This window comes from Podarcis erhardii (assembly GCF_964252035.2).
Source record: "Podarcis erhardii genome assembly, chromosome: 18".
Classification (NCBI taxonomy): domain Eukaryota; kingdom Metazoa; phylum Chordata; class Lepidosauria; order Squamata; family Lacertidae; genus Podarcis; species Podarcis erhardii.
Genome location: NC_138516.1, coordinates 10,666,809 through 10,690,067, shown reverse-complemented (window position 1 = coordinate 10,690,067; position 23,259 = coordinate 10,666,809). Strand labels below are relative to the sequence as shown.

The 23,259-nt window shown below is 47.5% G+C and overlaps 2 protein-coding genes across 3 annotated transcripts in view; both read right to left on the bottom strand.

Annotated features, from left to right (window-relative positions):
• Positions 1-604: 604 nt before the first annotated feature.
• Positions 605-2,471, bottom strand: LOC309333042 (RING finger protein 224-like). Its single transcript, XM_081846487.1, has 2 exons — positions 2,395-2,471; positions 605-1,482 (listed from the first exon to the last, which is right to left on the bottom strand). The coding sequence occupies exons 1-2, from the start codon at positions 2,415-2,417 to the stop codon at positions 969-971; spliced, it is 537 nt and encodes a 178-aa protein (XP_081702613.1). The 5' UTR covers positions 2,418-2,471; the 3' UTR covers positions 605-968.
• A 4,775-nt stretch (positions 2,472-7,246) lies between these two features.
• Positions 7,247-23,259, bottom strand: part of LOC309332927 (nuclear receptor ROR-beta-like) — a 39,713-nt gene continuing 23,700 nt past the window's right edge. The window contains exons 2-10 of one of the 2 annotated variants that reach the window (XM_081846293.1): positions 22,697-22,782; positions 20,524-20,665; positions 19,029-19,442; positions 17,871-17,992; positions 16,575-16,707; positions 15,098-15,205; positions 14,358-14,468; positions 12,162-12,274; positions 7,247-11,248 (exon numbers count right to left, since the gene is read on the bottom strand). In XM_081846293.1, coding sequence (XP_081702419.1) covers positions 11,087-11,248; positions 12,162-12,274; positions 14,358-14,468; positions 15,098-15,205; positions 16,575-16,707; positions 17,871-17,992; positions 19,029-19,442; positions 20,524-20,665; positions 22,697-22,782 — 1,391 coding nt within the window. In that variant the 3' untranslated portion in view covers positions 7,247-11,086. The remainder of the gene's footprint in view (positions 11,249-12,161; positions 12,275-14,357; positions 14,469-15,097; positions 15,206-16,574; positions 16,708-17,870; positions 17,993-19,028; positions 19,443-20,523; positions 20,666-22,696; positions 22,783-23,259) is intronic. The other variant, XM_081846294.1, reaches the window with a different exon arrangement.

Below are 23,259 nucleotides of genomic sequence, written 5' to 3'. Positions count from 1 at the left end.
CATCAAGAAGGCTGATCACCAAAGAATGGATGCTTTTGGATTCTGGTGCTGGAGGAGACTCTTGAGAGTCCCATGGACTGCAAGAAGATCAAACCTCTCCATTCAGAAGGAAATCAGCCCTGAGTGCTCACTGGAAGGACAGATCCTGAAGCTGAGGCTCCAAGACTTTGGCCACCTCAGGAGAAGAGAAGACTCCCTGGGAAAGACCCTGATGCTGGGAAAGATGGAGGGCACAGGGAGAAGGGGACGACGGAGGACGAGATGGTGGGACAGTGTTCTTGAAGGTGCCAGCATGAGTTTGACCAAACTGCGGGAGGCAGAGGAAGACAGGAGGGCCTGGCATGCTCTGGTCCAGGGGGTCACCAAGAGTCAGACACGACTAAACGACTAAATAACAACAACAAAATAATTCTCCTCATAGTCTTTCTTGCAATGTTTCAGATAATCCTCCTTACAAAACTTCTTGCAGTCCTACTAGCATAATCTGTTCATTACAATTACTTTTCAAATAGTTTTCAAATAGTTTTTCAAATAGTTTTCAAATATTTACTCCAGTCCTCTAAGAGGCGGGCACGACTTAACAACTCAACTCAACAACAACAGCAATCTCTTGGGACGAAAAGGAAAAGCTTGGGGCATTTTGGGTTACATCACACCTTTCCCATCTCGTCGTATATCGTCTCCCCAAATGCCTTCTCTTTCCCACAATGGCACCACATGCTGGGAAAAATATCCTGCTTGCATTTCAAACCGTTTTTAGGAACCTTCTTACACACCTCCGCCGGCTTACTGAGCATGGAGCGCGAGATCTGAATTCGACAGATGAAAATAGCAGAAATAATTTTTGTTAATATGTGGCTCTTGGACAATATGGGCTGGAAGGCGAGTGGAGCTTGCAGCGGGCAGCTGGCCTCCGTTCTCCCTTCGGGGAGGTTGTGGGGCAGTTAGGGGGCCCAGGCGACGCCCAGTCAGCTCTGGAAATCCGCCGTGGTCCCGCAGCAGAGGCAGCCGGCGCAGCAGTTATTTTGCGGCAAGTACGGCCGTGCCACTGCCTCGTGGCACAGGCCTGCGGGTTGTTGGGTGACGGGCTGGTCCTTGGCGGGCGACTTGGAGGCGGTCTCCGCCTCCGGCCTGGCCACGGCCCGAGGGTGGTCCTTCTCCGACTTGACCGCCAGGAAGGCCGCGAGATCCAGGTCCAGCATGGTGACCCCTCCGCGGGGAGCTGGTGTGCTCTGACGGCACTGCGGACAAGGGATCCAGCGCTGTTCGTTGGCCACTACGTGGAGTCGCCGGATGCAGGCCTGGCAAAAGGTGTGGCCGCAATAGAGGCGCCGCGGAAGGCGGCCCGACAGGTCGTAGGAGCAGTAGCAGACGATGCAGTCCATCTTGGGGCTCCCGCGGCCAGAGAGGAGGAACTGGACCTCTGACCGCAGCTCAGCCACCTCCACACAGCCTTCGGGCTCCGGAGGAGACTGGGGTGTCCTGGGGGGGGGAAGAGAGGTCAGTCAGGGCTAGCAGAACTTCCAAGCATCCCAGTTTTCCAGGGACAGTCCTGGATTGCCAGAAGCCATCCCAGTTTCTGAGTTGATGTCCCGCTTTTTCTTAGGACGTCCATATTTTCACAGGAGAAATGTTGGAGGGGACGGAATAGGACGTCTTTATTTTCAGGGGAGAAACGTTGGAGGGGATGGAATGGGACGTCCCTCTTTTCAGGGGAGAAAAGTTAGAGGGGATGGAATAGGACGTCCCTATTTTCAGGGCAGAAACGTTGGAGGGGATGGAATAGGACGTCCCTATTTTCAGGGGAGAAGCGTTGGAGGGGATGGAATAGGACGTCCCTATTTTCAGGGGAGAAGCGTTGGAGGGGATGGAATAGGACGTCCCTATTTTCAGGGGAGAAACGTTGGAGGGGATGGAATAGGACATCCCTATTTTCAGGGGAGAAGCGTTGGAGGGGATGGAATAGGACGTCCCTATTTTCAGGGGAGAAACGTTGGAGGGGACGGAATAGAACGTCCCTATTTTCAGGGGAGAAACGTTGGAGGGGATGGAATAGGACGTCCCTCTTTTCACAGGAGAAACCTTGGAGGGGATGGAGTTGTAGATAGAGACAGGGTGTCAGCATTTTGCACCTGTTTCTTGCAGCATGATCTGAAGTTTTTCGGGCTCCTTCAGTGGTCTAATCTCAAAGTCTTGATACGTATATTGATATTCAATCTTATAGAGAATACCCTTTCTTGGCTTAAGAGACTGAGTTGCTTAGCTGGAGAGAGCTGGAGGAACTAGCCGTACGGAGATGTTCTGCCGCAACTGGACTCTGTTGCAAAACGCGCCTGGCTACTGGCTAATTTCTAACACCGGTTTCATGCAAACACCGGACAGGAGAAAACTTACATTTCCTGTTGCAGAGGCTCCATCTCGCTGTGTCCAGGTCCCGCTGGCAAACGCCGAACCCGCGGTCCGCTTTTGGGCGCTGGGTGGCCTCAGCGAGGCTCCTGGAAGCATCTCCCGTCAGCCTGCGGCAGCTCATAATAAGAGGTTCACATTTCAGACGCCGTTGTGCCATTGTATCGGCCGCGAGGAAGGCGAACCAGCCGGGTAGGGTTACCGTCGCCCCGGCCAACAACAGCCTTGGAAACACAATCGTTCGCTCCCCTTCGCCCAGCCGGCTTCCTGGGCTGAGATCAGTGCCGGATTCACATATAAGCTAAACAAGCTATAGCTTAGGGCCCCACTCTCTTGGGGGCCCCCAAAAAGTTTAAATACACTGAATGTACATTTCCAAAATATAAGATAAAAAACAAATGAAATAAAACCTACATGCAGCAACAGTGTTTTGAGTTGTGTAGGCTCCTAGGATGGAAGTCATGGGCCCCGCCTGCTCCCTAAAATATCACTGGTTTGCTCCTTTCTCTATATAGGGTGCCGACATTCTGCATGGACTGGTTGCATGGCAGTATGTGCAAATGGCTTGAGATACCATAAATTACCATATAGCATAGATTCAACACAAAAAACAGCGGCAATTTGTTGTTGACAAAAGACAGCTGGACATATCAAGGGCCCCATTATCTTCAGGAGCTGAGGGCCTCATCAAACCTAAATCCAGCCCTGGCTGAGCTCCATATCTGTCATAGAATTGTCGACTTGCAAGGGACCCTAAGGGGTCATCCAGCCCAACCCCCAACAAGACAGTATTGTAGATGATAAAAATTAAAATTACATTTTTCCCCTTTACCTGCACTGATGATTGTCATTGTTTGGATGTTGGGCTTTTATCCATTTCCGTAGTCACACAACCAATCCATCAGTAGCTGAACTGGGTTCTGTACAGTCACAAAAGCAAACGAACCGAAAAAGCCTCAAGAACAAAAACGCAAAATAAAGAGCAAAAGCGCCAAACTTAATCCGTTCCGGAAGTCCGTTTGACTTCTGAAATGTTCGGAAACCAAGGCGCGGCTTCTGATTGGCGCAGGCGCCCCGGAAACAATAGCCAACAGCCGCGTCAGACACCCGGCTTCTGAAAAACATCCGAAAACCAGAACACTTCCAGGATTACGGTGTTTGGGAACCAAGGTGTTTGAGAACCAAGGTACCACTGTAGCTCTGTTGGCTTGACTGTGGTGCTGATAACCCCAAGGTTGCAAGTTTGATCCCTGTCTGGGATGGCTGCATATATTTCTGCCTTGAGAGTGGGCCTTGCAGTGGGCTGGGATGAATGACCACTTGGTGTCCCTTTGGAACTCTACAATTCTATGATACATATGGAGCTCAGCCCAGGAAGCCGGGTGTGCAGAGAGGGGGGCATGATTGCATTTCTGAAGCCTATTGTTGACGGTAACACTATCCGGCTAGGTCGGCTTCCTCGCGACCGATACAGTAGCCCAATGGTGGCGTTTGAAACTTGAGGATCCAGCTGCTGCAGGAGGAAGGAAGGAAGGAAGGAAGGAAGGAAGGAAGGAAGGAAGGAAGGAAGGAAGGAACAGAGAGAGAGAGAGAGAGAGAGGGAGGGAGGGAGAGAAGGAAGGAAGGAAGGAAGGAAGGAACTGAGAGAGAAGGCAGGAAGGCAGGCAGTAAAACAGAGAGAGAAAGAGAGAAGGAAGGAAGGGAGAGAGAGAGAGAGAGAGAGAGAGAGAGGAGGAAGGGAAGAGAGGAGGGAGGAAGAGAGCGAGAGCGAGAGCGAGCAGGCAAGAGAGAGAAAGAGAAGGAGAAGGAAGGAAGGAAGGGAGGGAGGAAGGAAGGAAGGAAGGAAGAAAGAAAGAAAGAAAGAAAGAAAGAAAGAAAGAAAGAAAGAAACTGAGAGAGAAGGCAGGAAGGCAGGCAGTAAAACAGAGAGAGAAAGAGAGAAGGAAGGAAGGAAGGAAGGAAGAGAGAGAGAGAGAGAGAGAGAGAGAGAGAGGAGGAAGGGAAGAGAGGAGGGAGGAAGAGAGCGAGAGCGAGAGCGAGCAGGCAAGAGAGAGAAAGAGAAGGAGAAGGAAGGAAGGAAGGGAGGGAGGAAGGAAGGAAGAAAGCAGAAAGAAAGAAAGAAAGAAAGAAAGAAAGAAAGAAAGAAAGAAAGAAAGAAAGAAAGAAAGAAAGAAAGAAAGAAAGAAAGAAAGAAAGAAACTGAGAGAGAAGGCAGGAAGGCAGGCAGTAAAACAGAGAGAGAAAGAGAGAAGGAGAGAGAGAGAGAGAGAGAGAGAGAGAAGGGAGGAAGAGAGCGAGAGCGAGAGTGAGCAGCCAAGAGAGAGAAAGAGAAAGAGAAGGAGAAGGAAGGAAGGAAGGAAGGAAGGAAGGAAGGAGAAAGAAAGCAGAAAGGAAGGAAGGAAGGAAGGAAGGAAGGAAGGAAGGAAGGAAGGAAGGAAGGAAGAAAGAAAGAAAGAAAGAAAGAAAGAACTGGTCACTTAATAGTGACTTAAGGATCTATCCCTCTTCCCAGGAATGTCTGGGAATGGTAGCTCTCAGAGGAGGTGGGGGGGGGGAGGACAAGGCGCCTCCTAAGGACTCTCAGCACCACTCTTAACAAACTACAACTCCCCAAATTCTTAGGGGGAAGCCGCTACTGTCGATTAATTGGAACCCCCGCGCTTCCAAGGGATGGTGTGAACGGAGCCGCCATGCGACCCGCGTCCACTAGATGACACTGTTTGCAAACAAACAAACAAAATCTCCCCTCCCTCCTGTCCCCCCCCCCCGGCAATTAAAAATACTATCAACTGCATAAATGTGATTAATTTTTCCCAGCTGATAGTAGGCAATCCGTGTGACCTCGGAGCAGCCGCAGGAATTGCCAAGGAGGGAATCTTAGCATCACGGAGATGTAGAGTTGGGAGGGACCCCACCAAGTCATCTAGTCTGACCCCCTTTCAAAGAAGGCTGGAATCGCAGCTGAATGGGCGTAATGGTCAGAGGAGGGACTGTATGTTGGGATGAGCCCAATTTTGGGCCCTGTAGGCTTCAAGGGCTGGCCAGGGTTTCTGCTTCTTGGGAGAAAAGCGATGACAAACTTGTCTAGGTTTTGGCAAAGCAAACCGTTTAATTTGTCAGCGCCTAAATGATATCGAGCGTCAGAACAACTTGGCCACAATCAGGAGATTTTGCCCATGGTCTGACTATTTTCCACCTTCCGCTTTCGACTCTCTGGCACCCTCTCTCCATAACTGAGCAATTCCAAAATACAGATGCACTTTTACTCTCGCGAGATTGAATGTCTTGCCCTCGGCTGGACTTGAGGGATGATGCCAACAGATCCCACACAAAAAACGTCCCTGTGGAGACGGCCGTCCCGAATCGGCGGCACATGCCCTTCTGGCTTGCCCTCTTTGTAAAGACTTTAGGAATGAGATTATCACCCCTCTTTTATCGTCCATTTCAGGTCGCCCAGCCACTGCCCCAGTGTCCTTTCTCTTGGCAGGTCAAGATGAGAGAGAGAGAGAGAGAGAGAGAGAGAGAAGAGAAAAGAAAAGAAAAGAAAAGAAAAGAAAAGAAAAGAAAAGAAAAGAAAAGAAAAGAAAAGAAAAGAAGGAAGGAAGGAAGGAAGAAAGGAAGAAAGAAAGAAAGAAAGAAAGAAATGGAGAAGAAAGAGAAAGAGAGAGAGAGAGAGAGAGAGAGAGAAAGAAAGAAAGAAAGAGGGAAGGAGGGAGATGGAGAAGAGAGAGAGAGAGAGAAAGGCAGGAAGGAAGGAAGGAAGGAAGAAAGAAACTGAGAGAGAAGGCAGGAAGTCAGGCAGTAAAACAGAGAGAGAAAGAGAGAAGGAAGGAAGAGAGAGAGAGAGAGAGAAGAAAAGAAAAGAAAAGAAAAGAAAAGAAAGGAAAGGAAAAGAAAGGAAAAGAAAGAAAGAAAGAAAGAAAGAAAGAAAGAAAGAAAGAAAGAAAGAAAGGGAGAAGAAAGAGAGAGAGAGAGAGAGAGAGAGAGAGAAAGAAAGAAGGAGGGAGGGAGATGGAGAAGAGAGAGAGAAAGTGAGAGAGAGAGAGAGAGAGAGAGAGAGAGAAAGGAAGGATAGAAGAAAAGAAAGAAAGAAAGAAAGAAAGAAAGAAAGAAAGAAAGAAAGAAAGAAAGAAAGAAGTCCTTTCTCTTGGCAGGTCAAGCTGAGCAGGTGACGGCAAAGGTGGCAAGGTTTTTCGCTGGGGCAATCAGAATCAGATCCACTACTTGACCATTGATTCAAAGCCCTAAAATGCATTTTATATAATTGACTTTTTATTTCTATTCTTCGTATATTGTACTGTTGTTCTATTGCTATGGCCGACGGGTGATGCAAATAAAGATTCATTCATACATACATGGCTCCCTTTGCAGAGCGTGAGACTTTTCTTGATCTCAGGGCTGCGGGTTTGAATCCCAGGTTGGGCCAAAAGTTTCCTGCATTGCAAGGGGGGTGGGGACCAGATAGGACGTTGGGGTCCCTTCCGACTCTTGGGACACCCAGCAAAGGGCCCGGGACAGATGAACGGAATGTCCTCAGTGCAGAGCTAAACCCTGGAACTCCCTGCCTCAGGATTTAAAAGAGGACTGGGCAGATTGGCGGAGGAAAAGGGTATGGAAAGCCCCAAGTCCAGGGTGGCTCTGCTGAGCAATTCTTCTGAATTTTTGCAGAGGCTGAGCAATGTTTCTGAATTTCAGCTGCTGGAAACCACAGAAGGGGTGAGCTGCTCTCGAACTCAGGCCCCGTGTCTGGGTTACCACTGTGAGAACAGGACGCCGGACTAGTTCTTACAAGGAGGAGAAATGGCAAAAAACAACAACAACAACACACCAAACTCGTCCGTTTTCATTTCCATCCTGCAAAAGGCTTTATTTTTGCTAGATCGGTCCTTTCTCGCTGTGCAATATACATCGTTCCACACAATACATCTCACCGGAAAGCTCCCTCTCCTTCCCGTCGTTTCAAGCACATTATATTAAATTTTATGAAAAAACCCTTTTCTCTCCCCCCTTCCCCCCCCCCCGTTTAAATAAATACTGTCCTTCTTCCGCATTCCCCTCCCACCCCAAAGCAGTCCAGAATCCCTAATAGGAAATGTAGGCCTTTATTATTTTTTCCCCCACCCCAATTTTCTTTAAAAAAATAGAAGTTACAATTTTACACAAAACATTCAATGCAAACAGAAGCGGTTTGTTAGACTAAAACAAAAACGGAAAAAATCGCAAAGGTAGGTCTTTTCCAGAACACTTAAATATCCACGCGCGTATATCTCTCTCTGTGTGCAGTATTAGTGTTTTAACAGATAAAATGCTTTCAATGCCTTCTCTCATTCGCCCGGAAACATAAAACATCAAAGCCTGCGACGGAATATAGATTCTTCTTTTTGCACCGACATTCACAAGAATAAATATATTAAGCAACTTTTTTCCCCAAACACAGTGTGAGGGTTCTAGAGGTGAAAAATACACATCTAAGCTTCCTTTTTGGAAAGAAAGAAAAAATACATATATATTTGTGTGTGTGTGTGTGTTTATATCGAGTCGTTTATTAGCATACCATTTGGGGGGCTGGGGGAAAAGAAAGGAAACTGCCTGTTTGGTTTTGTTCTTCATGACCCCTAAAAATATCCCCCTTACCCCACCAGTCGAACCTCCACTCTGTTTCAAGTCTATCCTCATGAGGACCAAAAACTTATGTTGGTTTTGTTTCCCCAGACATGCATCTTATTGCTCAGAACTGGACTCTGGTTTGGGGGATTCTTGGAAATTCAAATGTGAACGTGGGAACAAAGCTATCGGTTCCTTTTATCGGGGTTACCCCAACACGGCGGCGCCTCTCATTTTGAACGACGCAACAGGCCGATATACTAACCATGTGTCGTCTTTTATTTATAAACCTCCGGGAGCTTTTGAGCTCACGGGGAAAAGTGCATTTCTCAGACGTTAAGTATTAGCACTGCCCTTTCTGTATCGCCAGTCAACAGAAAAAAATTCAGATTTATTATTATTCTTACATATTTCCTCTCTCTTTGGGGATCGTCAAACACAACTCGAGGGTTGGGAGGTCTCCTTCCTCGACCCGCTTGCTCACGAGTAAAGTGCATTTTGCAAAAGCCTCGGGGAAGAGTCGGGTCCGTCACACGATATCTTTAAAGTGCTTTTCCACACCCATAGCGGATGAAATGAAGACGAACCTCCGGGGTCCTTTGCTGCAGCCCCGTTCCGAAAACGGGGTTTGTCAATTCCGTGGGGGGCAGGATCCCGGAGGATAAACCCCTTTCCCCTGTGGCTGACATATTTCGGCGGTGTTCGGGAACCACATCGACCCACAGCCCCTCTTGCCTGGACATCACAGCAGAATAAAACCCCAAACCCTTTTATATAAAAACACCACACTTTAACCTCCCAGGTCCTGTCCAACCCAGTGCAGAAAATACCGTATTTTTTGCTCTATAAGACTCACTTTTCCTTCCTAAAAAGTAAGGGGAAATGTGTGTGCCTCTTATGGAGCGAATGCAGGCTGCGCAGCTATCCCAGAAGCCAGAACAGCAAGAGGGATTGCTGCTTTCGCTGCGCAGCGATCCCTCTTGCTCTTCTGGCTTCTGAGATTCAGAATATTTTTTCCTTGTTTTCCTCCTCCAAAAACTAGGTGCGCTTTGTGGTCTGGTGCCGTCGTATAGAGCGAAAAATACGGTACATCTCTAGGGTTGCTGTAGCTCAAGAAGTAAAAAAAGCAATTCTGGACATGTCGTGCTTCCGTGGGGGAATTCACCCAAAACTTCCTGGTTCTAAACTTGGACGTTTTGCCGCTTTTTCTGAAGTTCGACCCAGGATGCTATTTCCGCAATTTAAAATCCAGGACATGTCCTGGAAATCCGGACCTACGGGAACCGAAGCCCCAGGGCACGACTCCTGCTTCCTTTTAAAAGGCATGGCCCAAAAATGGTGGAAATGGTAAAAGAGTGGTACCTTGGTGCTCAAATGCCTTGGTGCTCAAACAACTTGGAACCCAAACGCGGCAAACCTGGAACTAAGTATTCTGGTTTGTGAACTTTTTTCGGAAGCCGAACATGCTCTGTTTTGAGCGTTATGCTTCCGTTTTGAGTGCCATGCTTCCGTTTTGAGTGTTACGCTGATTTTTTGCTATTTATTTTGCGTTTTTATTTTTGCAGCTCTTTTTGCTTGTTTTTGGGACTGTGTGGAACCCAGTTCAGCTACTGATGGATTGATTGTGTGACAGCGGTACACTGTTCATCGCTTTCGTTTTATGGATCAATCGCCTCGTTAGTTAGTAAAATTCCTGTTCAATTCCTGTTTTAGGGGTTGTTTTTAAAAGCCTGGGACGGATTAATCCGTTTCGCATTGCTTTCTATGGGAAAGCGTGCCTTGGTTTTGGAACGCTTTGGTTTTGGAATGGAATTTCCGGAACGGCTTAAGTTTGAGAACCAAGGTACCACTGTACTGACTTTTCGAAACACGCTTAGGGAGAAGGCAGGGGGCTAAATCTGGCTGTGTCCCACTGTCTTCTACTCAAGAGCAGAGCCGCGTCCCCGATTCTGCCCTGCGCTTCCACAGCAACGGGCCTATCGGGAGGAGGGAAAACACAGAACGCAACCCACTGTATAATCTCACTTTCCAGATTATCCCCCTGCACCCAAGAACAGAACCGTGGGATTGAGGCAGAGTTTGAAAAGGACCACAAGGGTTATCGAATCGAAACCCCCCATGATGCGGGGATTTCGTGTTTCGAATCCACAACCCTGAGATCAAGAGTTTCGCGCCCATCTTTGCGGCTGGCAGCGGCGAGACCCTCCTGCCAACCCCCCTGAGAGGCCCCTTTCTCACTAATAATAATAATAATAATAATAATAATAATAATAATAATATCCCACCCATCTGGGCTGGGTTTCCCCAGCCTCTCGATCCTGTTAGCAGCACTAAGTCTCCGAAAGCGAAGCGTCGGAGATTCCTGTTCCGTCTACTGGCTGTCGACTGGAATAAGAGAGAGATCGGCCGGTCCCTGTTTCGCACCCCCCTCGTTTCCGCCAGAGGGTCCAGCCCTCCCGGTTTGTGTGTTTAGCTGCCCCATAGCGCTCGTAGAGGGGGGAAACCCCCAGAGCAAAATGAAAAGCTACCCACAATACGCCGCGGTGTCGCCCAACAGATTTCCCCCTCTCGGCTCGAAGAAGTTCACATCGGTCCCCTTTTCCGTGCGTGCCGTGCCGTTGAAACGTGGGGAGAACGGGGACCTAATAATAATAATAATAATAATAATAGCGGTATTACACAAACGGTTGCGTGTTGCGGCACGTGCAAAGGCGTGCTTCCGCGGGGACGTTGCAAATCAAAGCGTTAGAGGTTGACGCACGACGCAGCTTCTAGGTTCACATTCATTTCGCAAAGAAATAACGAGAAAAAGGGCTGCTTCCTTTTCCGAGCATCCGTCAAGGTGCGATTACATTCAAGAGCGACCACGGGCGTAAAAGGGACCGCTGCTCCGGAAAGGTCTTGCGGCCGGCCGCTGGGTTTTAAAAACACATTTTCCGGGCGAGGGGTGTGCGTGTGTCCTTTTTTAAAAATTAAAAAAGGAGATGTTGTGATCCGTAACGCCCCACCTCCCCGTCTCTCGGCTCCGCCATCCTCCAAAGTTTTTAAAGTTTTCTCCCTGCAGATTTTGGGCGTCTTAGCTGTCTCGGCCGTCGCTGTAGTGCAGCTCAGAGTTGAAGACTTCTTTGTAGAGGGGAGGAAAGTTCGTGGCGATCTCTGGGTGGACGAGGCGGAAAAACTCCAGCTTGTCTAAGTGCAAATTGCAGATGGTCTTCATCAACGGGAGTTTTGAGATAATCTGTGACGATGGGGAAAGGAAGGGATCATAGAATCGATTTTTGATTTCCAAAACCGACAAAAGAAAAACTACAAACGTCAAATTCAACATCCATATTCATTTTCTAACTTAATGAACATAATGAACTAAATTGAAATTCACCTAATTACTCTAAACTTCTCTTTGCTGTACACAAATACAACACGGTTAGAAAAATTTATATTAAAGCATTTATATTATAAATAATATTTCAAATTCCCCATGTGTGATCTTATTTTATTTTATTTTTACTTCTTCTGTCTTGTTGTGTTGTTATGATTTAACCATTGTTCAGCGGATTCTTTTATTATTTCCTTGCTTACCCCTGCACATTTTACACGTTATATTCCAGTTCCGGAACCATATATTTTTTCATATATGAATATAAGAATCGAATTTTTTGCTTTTCAGAACATGGCAACCCTAATAATAATAATAATAATAGTAGTAATAATATACTGCCCTTCATCAAAAGATTTCAAAGTTAGCTTACAAGATAAAGCCTTAAATTTTGCTCATGAATTCGAATCGAAAAGATATAAGGATGTTAACGGACTAAGTTAAGTTTATAAGAATTAAGATTTGGAAAGCCGTTTATAAGGATATGCATGGAAATTCAACCAAGGGGAAGTGAGGAAGTCACTTAATAATGTTAATAAGTGTAATTTTAATAAGGTTATGGTTTATGTTTGCTTGTTTGTGTGTTTTGTTCGTGCATAATTTTGTGAAACTTAATTAAAAAAATTGGAAAATAACTTTTGCTAATGAAACTAGTTTGCATTGTCTCTGTTGGAATATTGGGGCAGTTTTCCGGTTTCTCCCCGCAGAAGAACCTCGAAACTGCCCTCTTCTCAGACCAATTTCGAAGGTACCCCTCTCCCCTCCCCAAATTTACCTTTGAGAGCCTGTCTTCGTTGCCGTTCTTCTTCTGGATTTCGTGCTGCAAAGCCAAGTAGATTTTATCCTGCAGCTTCTGTACCTTCTTGGACTCTGAGAGCCAGGGGCGATCTGGGGAACAAAACATCAGATTGTTTGGGTCGCCGCAAACTTGACCCAGAAAACTTCCAAGAGCCGTTCGCTCGTGGGATGGAGGTTTTTAAGCAGAGACTGGAAGGTCACCTTAGCTGTCAATATTCCCCCCCTTTTTTAAGGGAAATTCCCTTATGCCGAAGGGACTCAGGTGGCGCTGTGGGTTAAACCACTGAGCCTAGGACTTGCCGATCAGAAGGTCGGCGCTTCGAATCCCCGCAATGACGGGGTGAGCTCCCGTTGCTCGGTCCCTGCTCCTGCCAACCTAGCAGTTCGAAAGCACGTCAAAGTGCAAGTAGATAAATAGGTACCGCTCTGGCAGGAAGGTAAACGGCGTTTCCGTGCGCTGCTCTGGTTCGCCAGAAGCGGCTTAGTCCTGCTGGCCACATGACCCGGAAGCTGTACGCCGGCTCCCTCGGCCAATAAAGCGAGATGAGCGCCACAACCCCAGAGTTGGCCACAACTGGACCTAATGGTCAGGGGTCCCTTTACCTTTACCCTTATTCCGAATAGTATTCCTCACAAGGAAAGGGAAAAGTTGGCAGGTATGAAGGTCATCTGTCTGGGGTCTCTCTCAACTCTACCATTCAATAATAATAATAATAATAATAATAATAATAATAATAATAATAGTGTATTTATATCCCGCCCAGCTGGCTGGGTTTCTCGAGCCACTCTGGGCAGCTCCCAACAGAATGTTAAAAACACCAAACATTAAAAATTTCCCTAAACAGGGCTGCCTTCAGATGTCTTCTGAAAGTCAGAAAGTTGTTTATTTCCTTGACATCTGGCAGGAGGGCGCCACCACCAAGAAGGCCCTCTGCCTGGTTCCCTGTAACTTCACTAGGTTAGGTGGAGAGGCAGTGATGGGCCCAAAGTCACACCCGTTGAGCTTCAGGGCCAAGGGGAGCTTTGAACCTGAGTCTCGCAGTTCCCATTTGGACACTCTAACCCCTAAACCATACTGGTTCTCTGACTTTCCCTTCAGCCACTTTGGGCGGCTTCCAGTACATATAAAACTTCAAACATTAAAAACTTCCCTAAACAGGGCTGCCCTCAGATGTCTTCTAAAAGTCCAATAGTTGGTTATCTCATTGACATCTGAAGGGAGGGCGCCACCACCAAGAAGGCCCTCTGCCTGGTTCCCTGTAACCTCACTTCTTGCAGGAAGGGAACCGCCAGAAGACCCTCGGAGCTAGACCTCAGTATCAGGGCTGGACGATGGGGATGGAGACGCTCCTTCAGGTCTACTGGGCCGTTTAGGGCTTTAAAGGTCAGCACCAACCCCTTGAATTGTGCTCAGAAATGTCCTGGGAGCCAATGTAGGTCTTTCAGGACCGGTGTTATATGGTCTCCACTCCCAGTCCCCAGTCTGGCTGCCGCATTCTGGATTAATTGCATTTTCTGGGTCACCTTCAAAGGGAGCCCCACGGAGAGTGCATGGCAGTAGTCCAAGCGGGAGATAACCAGAGCATGCACTCTGCAAAATCAGGCAAAAGGGCCACCTTCTGCGCCAAACCTTTCCTTAATAACAGCTGGCATCCCCATAATCCTAAAATTTGCAAAGTTTAATAGGTAGAAAACGTGCAACAAAACTGTTTCCAAAAGGTTAACCACAAGCACCCACGTGCTTGTGAGGAACTCTCAATAGACAAATTTTCCGCAGGTGTTGAAATAATAATAATAATAATAATAATAATAATAATAATAATAATAATACGGCCGAACCTCGGAAGCCGAACGCCTTGCGAGTCAAAACGTTTTAGCTCCCGGATGCTGAAAACTCAGAAGCAAGTGTCCCGGTTTGAAGAAGTCCTTCGGAACCCAGACGTCCGGTGCGGCTTCCGATTGGAGCTTCCTGCCGCCAATTGGAAGCCGCGCCTTGCTTTCCTAACTTTTTCGGAAGTCGGGCGGACTTCCGGGACGGATTCCGAGGCACGACTGTAATAATATTAGGTGGCCACCTGCCAGCCGACAGCCAAGGGCTAACTCTGCTGGGTCAAAGCGATTGGTCCAAATCGCCCCCTTCTTGCCCTCTGATCGCCGCGGGTGAGTAGCTCACCTGGAGAGAAAAGGACGGCGGCCGTGAAGAGCGCTATCTCCTCGTCGGATAGTTGGAGCCGGCAAAGATTTCTCCCCAGCTCAAAGATGGCGTTGATGAGGTCGTCGCAACCTGGGGCGATGGAAAAAGCAGAGGGGTTTGGTCACCGGGAAAATCAGAAGTCGCCGTCTACATGTCTCGATGGGCTTGTCTAAACGGAGGCAGATTTATGGACTATGCAGAATTAGATAAATTAACAGGAAGGATTCGAAACCTGCAGGATCAGAGAGGGTAATGTTGTACGACTGTTGGAACTGATATGTTAAAAAATCAATAAAAATGTATATATATTTTAAAAAGGAGGCAGATTTATGGGCTATGCAGAATTAGATAAACTAACAGGAAGGATTTTAAACCTGCGGGATCAGAGATTTTTAGAGGACCAGAGTAAATATATGAACTATTTGGAAAGTAATTGTGATGGGCAGATGGCGCTAGTAGGTCTGCAAGAAGTTTTGTAAGGTGAATTATCTGAAATATTACAAGAAAGACTATGAAAAGAATGATTAGTGAAGGGCAATTAAATGCAACATAGAAATTAAAAAATGCAGAATAAAGAAGGGAAAATCACCAGAGGTGTTGACGGAAGTCTAAAATATTGTATAAGATGAGAGGGTATGTTGTACGACTGTTGGAACTGATATGTTAAAAAATCAATAAAAATGTATAACGGAGGCAGATTTCTTCCCCCTGTTTCTTACCTAGAGATTTGAACATTTGCACCCCGGCGTATTTCCCCGCAAACAGCACCGTGTTGTTCAGGGGGTTGAAGGCCCGTATCATTCGGATGAGGAGGACCTCGAGGCAGCCTGACGCAAAGAGGAAACGGCAGCGGAGGAAGAGGCGAGGAGGAGGGAGGAGGAAAGGTTGGCGGGCGGAAAGGAATCCAGACCACGAATCACAGGAATTGAACCCCCATGGCAAGGAAGAGGAGGAAGAAATCAAAACGAGGTAGATTTTGTTTGAGAATAAAGAAACGGGTGGAAGGAAAGAAGGAAGGAATAAAAAGAAGTTTAGACTCTAAGAACGTTTGTTTATCTAATTGATTTACAGGCTATAAAAAAGAACTCCCACATTAAAACTCTAAAGATCAAATCGTTAAAAAAAATAATTCCTGCTGATTCATTTTGTCTTTGTTTATAACCCAACGATCCTCCCAGGAATTCATCAAGATAAATAGTTACTTATGTAGACATACCCTCTTTTACCCGAGAAAATAGGGACGTCCTATTCCATCCCCTCCAACGTTTCTCCCCTGAAAAGAGGGACGTCCTATTCCATCCCCTCCAACGTTTCTCCCCTGAAAATAGGGACATCCTATTCCATCCCCTCCAACGTTTCTCCCCTGAAAAGAGGCACGTCCTATTCCATCCCCTCCAACGTTTCTCCCCTGAAAAGAGGCACGTCCTATTCCATCCCCTCCAACGTTTCTCCCCTGAAAATAGGGACATCCTATTCCATCCCCTCCAACGTTTCTCCCCTGAAAATAGGGACGTCCTATTCCATCCCCTCCAACATTTCTCCCCTGAAAATAGGGACGTCCTTTTCCATCCCCTCCAACGTTTCTTCCCTGGAAATAGGGACGTCCTATTCCATCCCCTCCAACGTTTCTCCCCTGAAAATAGGGACGTCCTATTCCATCCCCTCCAACGTTTCTTCCCTGGAAATAGGGACGTCCTTTTCCATCCCCTCCAACGTTTCTTCCCTGGAAATAGGGACGTCCTTTTCCATCCCCTCCAACGTTTCTCCCCTGAAAATAGGGACATCCTATTCCATCCCCTCCAACGTTTCTCCCCTGAAAATGGGGACGTCCTATTCCATCCCCTCCAACATTTCTCCCCTGAAAATAGGGACGTCCTATTCCATCCCCTCCAACGTTTCTCCCCTGAAAATAGGGACGTCCTATTCCATCCCCTCCAACATTTCTCCCCTGAAAATAGGGACGTCCTATTCCATCCCCTCCAACGTTTCTCCCCTGGAAATAGGGACGTCCTATTCCATCCCCTCCAACGTTTCTCCCCTGGAAATAGGGACGTCCTATTCCATCCCCTCCAACGTTTCTCCCCTGAAAATAGGGACGTCCTATTCCATCCCCTCCCACATTTCTCAAAGCTATCTTATGTTTTGCAATAAGCGGGTGCGTTGTTGAGACTCGCCAGTCCGGCCGCTGCCCCTCACCTGCTTTGAGGAGAATTATCTGGTCGTTTTGACAAAGATCCATGAAGCCGTCGACGCGTTTGGCGAATTCCACGACGTATTGGATGGCGTTGGAGATTTGGACCGTGCACTCGTGCCACATGGCTTCACAGCTCTGCACGGGACATGGAAGGGAAGGGCAGGGGAAGAAGAGGGTCAAACTGTGCTTCCTGAGGCCCCAACAAGTCTCTTCGGCACCTCCAGCGCATGAGATTTACAATGGAGCCTCCTTGTGTAAGAGCAGTCTACCTCTGCTGGGGACAAACGACAGAGAGGGCGGTTTTCTCCACCCTCTCCTGCCACCTGGGTGCGTTGGTCGTGCCAAATCGACACAAAAGCTACGCTTTATTTAACATCTTAACATCTTTATTTAAGATGTTAAGATGTTAAATTTTATGTTTGTTCTTTTTTCTGTCTATTATCTGTTTATTCTGTCTTTTCTCTACTGTATTAACAAAACTCTTAATAAATAATAATAATAATAAAAAAGCTACGCTTTATTACACTAATGATTATTATTATTCAACTATCTGACGTTTAGAAGGCAGCCCTGTTTGGGGAAGTTTCTAATGACTGATGTTTTCATGTATTTTTAATCTTTTCTTCGAAGCTGCCCAGAGTGGCTGGGAAAACCCAGCCAGATGGGCAGGGTATAAATAATAATAATAATAATAATAATAATAATAATAATAATAATAATAATAATGTATTTTTATTGAAGATTTTCTTGATTTACAGAAGTATTATTATTATTATCATTATTTATTTTAGGGCGTCAGATGGCAAGGAGCCTCTAAACGTGGAAAGAGATTCAATCTCTCCAGATGATTTCAATCGGTTTTAGTACTTTATGTCTTTTTCAAAGCACGGCTGCGTGGTTTTTTTTAATACCAATTTTACTGTTTCGTAAACCGCTTTGAAGGATCTTCCTCTCTCTCTCTTTTGCAATTGAGCAGTGCATACCTTTTATGAAATAATAGAAAGGAGCGAAATAAGTTTTTTGCCCTCTCCGCCCCCAAAGGGTTTGGAAAAAGGCATTGCCGCTCCAAATTGACAAAAATACGCCAAACGGACGCAGATCAAGATTTCTAATTTAGTTATGCTTTCTCTGGGCTATTATTGGATGGCAATTGAAAGTTTATTATCATAAAAAATGCCACAGTTTGCGGTCTAATGCTGAAAGGAACTTCTGGAGACGGAGGGAGGGCATGGTTGTTGCGGTGCTTAGTCGCCCATGAGTATCATTGCCTTCGCCAAAGGCGAGCGGCCGGCCTGTACCTTGTTCTGCATGTTCCGGATGTCTTCCTGAGAGTAGAGAATCCAGGCCAATCTTTTCAGCTCCTCGCTGGTGTACTGAGAAGTTTCCAGGTGGGATTTGACCACGTTCTGAGCCAGCCGTTCTGTGGAGGAAATGGACACACAACAGCTGTCAAGATTTCTCCCCCTATGACTCTGCCAAACCGACCTTCCGAGTCACATGCAAAACATCACAACTTTCCACGAAGCAAGGTCCTTTTCTCTTTCAAACCGGGTGGCTGTAGAGTTGGTGGTTTGGCTAAGCCAAGAAGGCTGATCGCTGAAGAATGGATGCTTTTGAATTCTGGTGCTGGAGGAGACTCTTGAGAGTCCCATGGACTGCAAGAAGATCCAACCTCTCCATTCGGAAGGAAATCAGCCCAGAGTGCTCACTGGAAGGACGGATCCTGAAGCTGAGGCTCCAAGACTTTGGCCACCTCAGGAGAAGAGAAGACTCCCTGGAAAAGACCCTGATGTTGGGAAAGATGGAGGGCGCAAGGAGAAGGGGACGACAGAGGACAGGATGGTGGGACAGTGTTCACGAAGCTACCAGAATGAGTTTGACCAAACTGCGGGAGGCAGTGGAAGACAGGAGTGCCTGGTGTGCTCTGGTCCAGGGGGTCACCAAGAGGTAGACACGACTAAACGACTAAACAACAACACCGTTAAGCCATAAGGGATGCGGGTGGCGCTGTGGGTTAAACCACAGAGCCTAGGACTTGCTGATCACAAGGTTGGTGGTTCGAATCTCCGCGACGGGGTGAGCTCCCGTTGCTCGGTCCCTGCTCCTGCCAACCTAGCAGTTCCAAAGCACGTCAAAGTGCAAGTAGATAAATAGGTACTGCTCCGGCGGGAAGGGAAACGGTGTTTCCGTGTGCTGCTCTGGTTTGCCAGAAGTGGCTTGGTCATGCTGGCCACATGACCCGGAAGCTGTACGCTGGCTCCCTCGGCCAATAAAGCGAGATGAGCACTGCAACCCCAGTCGGCCACGACTGGACCTAATGGTCAGGGGTCCCTTTACCTTTACTGCTAAGCCATACATAAGAAGAAGCATGTCAAACGTGTAAATCTTGGAACGCAAAGGTGCCCTGTGCGTTGGGAACGGGGCAATCTGCTTAAAAGTCCATCCTGCGTACTCACCGATCTCTATCCTGGAGATGTCCGAGGCCAAATGTCCACCCTCGATTGAGCCGGGCGGGAAAAGTCCAGGCTCCAACATCAGCTCGTAGATGGACTCTTGCTTGATGAGCTTGGCGTCGCTGACGTCGATGCTGGACTGGTCAGGCGATGGCTGGGCGGAGGTGAGGAGGTCCAGGTTGTAGTAGCTGCCGCTGCCCTCTGGGGTCAGCGGGAAGTCAAAGAGGAAGCCGTCCGAAAGCATGGAGATGTCGTCCAGGTCAGACAGCCCGCTGCTGACGCTCGTGGTGTAGACCCTGGACAACGTCTCCGCCTCGTCCTTGGAGCCGCCGCCCTGCTCCTGGTTCTGCTGGTGCTTCTGGACCTCAGCGTAGAGGGAGTCCCGCTGCTTCTTGGACATGCGGCCAAACTTGACCGCTGCGAGACCAATGGATGGGGGGAAGAGAGAGAGAAGGAGAAGGAGGAGAAGAAAGAGAAGAAGGTGAAGGTGAAGGAGGAGGAGGAGGAGGAGGAGAAGAAGCAGAAGCAGAAGAAGTCAGAAGAAGGAGGAGGAGGAGGAGGAGAAGAAGAAGAAGGAGGAGGAGGAGAAGAAAAAGAAGCAGAAGCAGCAGAAGAAGAGGTCAGAAGAAAGAGAAGAAGGAGAAGAAGCAGAAGCAGAAGAAGTCAGAAGAAGGAGGAGGAGGAGGAGGAGAAGGAGAAGAAGAAGGAGGAAGAGAAGAAGAAAAAGAAGCAGAAGCAGCAGAAGAAGAGGTCAGAAGAAAGAGAAGAAGGAGAAGAAGGAGAAGAAGGTGAAGGTGAAGGAGAAGGAGGAGGAGGAGGAGGAGAAGAAGCAGAAGAAGTCAGAAGAAGAAGGAGGAAAAGAAGGAGGAGGAGGAGGAGAAGGAGGAGGAGAAGAAGAAGGAGAAGAAGAAGAAAGAGAAGAAGAAAGAGAAGCAGCAGCAGCAGCAGAAGAGGTCAGAAGAAGGAGAAGAAGGAGAGGTCAGTGTGGGGCTCAAAACCAGTCAAACCCCATCCGAGCCCAGCAGGCCTCCCGCAAGCAGGCTGCAGAGACCCCTTTCCTTCCCCAGAAAAAAAAAATCTGGGTTCTCCTCCAGACAGGTAAGCTCTGATTGGACAGGGTATGAATAAATTACTACTACAACTACTACTATTATACTTTTGTCCACTTGCTGTACTTATTTCCCTCGATTTGAACTACAAAACGGTGAGTTACTTGAGTCAAAACAAGAGTACCCCTAAACATTATTTTCTTTTGGGGGGGGGGACTGACTGTTATTATTTATTTGACTGTTTCAACCCAGCCACTATGGGAGGTTTCCGGCATATATAAAAACATTATAGGAGATAAACCAGAATTTTAAAGGGATGAATATGGCATGGCAGTTGCAGAAAACAGAGAGCTCTTTACGTCCTTTGGCACTTTTCGGTTTTTCTATATTTCCCCTCTTTCTTTCCCTTTTCTCTGCCTTCCCCCCCGTTTCTTGAGTCGGCGACTCACCATCGCGAGACATGCCCAGCGCTAAACATTTCTGCAGCCGGCAATGTTGGCACCGATTCCGGTTCGTCCGGTCGATGAGGCAGTTCCTCTGCCGCGAGCAGGAATAAGTGGCGTTATTCTGTTGGCTCCTGCGGAAAAACCCCTTTGGGAGAGAAAATGAGGGTGGAAATGAGGAAAACTGGCCGACACGGAGGAAGCTGCAGCGATTGGGGAGACGAGGAGCAGAACATCCAAATTCTCTTTGCATTTAGAGGAGGACTTCCACTGTCCAAAACTCCAAAAAACCACACCAAACTAGCCTTTGAAATCTGCACCTTGGGGGAAATAACTTGCATGCACAGTGGCGCCTTGGTTCTCAAACGCCTTGGTTCCCAAACGCCAAAAACCCAGAAGTGGGTGTTCTGGTTTTTGAACGTTTTCTGGAAGCTGATCGTCTGGCGCGGCTGTTGGCTATAGTTTCTGAACATTTCAGAAGTTCAACAGACTTCCGGAATGGAAAAAGTTTGGCGCTTTTGTTTTCGCTCTTTATTTGGCGCCTTCGTTTTTGAGGCTTTTCCGGTTCATTTTTTTTTTTGTGACTGTGCGGAACCCAGTTCAGCTACTGATGGATTGATTGATTATTGATTGATCGTCTGACTGTGGAAATGGAATAAAACCCACCATCCAAACAATGACTATCATCAGTGCAGGTAAGAAAAAAATATTTTTTATCATCTACAGTACTGCCTTATTTATTTTATAGTACAGTACATTGATTATCGCTTTTATTTTAAGGATCAATGGTCTGGTTAGAGAGTAAAGTTCATGTTCAATGGCTGTTTTAGGGGTTGTTTTTAAATGTCTGGAACGGATTAATCTGTTTTGCATGGATTTCTATGGGAAAGCATGCCTTGGTTTTGGAACGCTTTGGTTTTGGAATAGAATTTCCGGAACGGATTAAGTTTGAGAACCAAGGGACCACTGTATTAGTAAAAAGCATGCATAGATTGAAAATAATGGAATCCACGACGTCTTGGAGGAAACAACTTGCATGTACGGCTGCAGTCGAAATTATTCGACTCCCCATTGCAAATCGGGGTGATTATCCAAATTTACAGGATTCCCGCGGTTTGCAAAGAGTCAATCCAAGTTGCGTTTGCAGCCGGATTTGGGAGAATTGCTCGAAGCCTCTGTTGCATCGAGCAATTTCCGCAGCTTTTGTTCGATTTGCTCCTTGCAATCAGCTGAAAAGTCTGTACATTTGGATAGTCAGCCTGATTTGCAATGGCCGTTGAATAATTTCAACGGCGACTGCATGTGTACCGTATTTTTCGCCCCATAGGGCGCACCAGCCCATAGGGCGCACCTAGGCTTTTTTTTGGGGGGGGAATAAAGAAATTTCTTTGGGGGGGGGGAAATAAAGCCCAAGCTTCCCCCGACCCCAGCCCCCAGAACAGGCTGCTATCCACAAGCCTTGGGAGCCCGGTGGGAAGTCGCGCCGGTCTCCCCAGGCTTGCGGATATCTTCCCGAAGCCCGGAGCGCATGGCTCAGCGCGCCCCAGGCTTCGGGATGCAGGCAGCTCCCACCGCCAGCCTCCAAATCAGGTCGGGGAACAGCAGGAAGGTGCGCCCACCTCCCCGCTGTCCCCCGAGCTTGTGGGGCTAGCGGTGGGGAGAAGCGCGCTTCTCCCCACTGCCAGCCTCCAAACCAGGTCAGGTTTGGAGGCTGCTATACGCAAGCCTTGGGAGCCCAACTCCTCTCACTCTCCAGGCTTCAGCAAAAGCCTGCATTCGCCCCATAGGACACACACACATTTCCCCTTCATTTTTGGAGGGGAAAAAGTGCATCCTATAGGGTGAAAAATACGGCATGTCAGGAGCAAAATGTACTCAGACGATGGCAAACTTTTGTGAGGACTTTAAAAAATAATTATTGCACGCTTCTTTTCCTCTTCCCTCCTCCCAGCTTTTTCCTTTTGTGCCGTGCCTTTTGAATTGCAAATTTAATTTAAATATTGTGAAAGCCTGCTCTGGGTCGTTGCTGGTCTTTTGTTGTTAAGAGCAGAGAGAAAAAATGTTGCTATAAATAAGCAAACATTTTGAGGGGTGCAAATTTCGCGTGGGGGACGGGCCTGATTTGGCAGCTGCCATCTTCCTCCTCGAAATCCCTCTCTCTCTCTCACGCAAAACTCACTTTGCACCCTTCACAGGTGATCACGCCATAGTGGATTCCCGACGACTTGTCGCCGCATATTTTACAAGGAATGACCTCGATTTGCGCTGGGGAAAGAAGAAAGAGACAGAGAAAACCCACGTTAATTTTCCACCTTGGAAACAACAACAACAACAAATGCATTTTTGAAAAGGTAAGCGCAGGCGAACCCAACTTTGATTTAGAAAAGGCCCTTTGCAAAGGAGACGTCTCTGCCTTGACTTGCTTAGCGGGAACTCGGGGAAACTTGAGTTCCCTAACTTTAAAAAAATCAAATAATTACTTTTCCTGGTCTGGGAGGGCTGTAATACACCCAATAAAGGTCAAGGGACCCCTGACCATTAGGTCCAGTCGTGGCCGACTCTGGGGTTGCGGCGCTCATCTCGCTTTACTGGCCGAGGGAGCCGGCGTACAGCTTCCGGGTCATGTGGCCAGCAGGACTAAGCCGCTTCTGGCAAACCAGAGCAGCGCACGGAAACGCCGTTTACCTTCCCGCCGGAGCGGTACCTATTTATCTACTTGCACTTTGAGGTGCTTTCAAACTG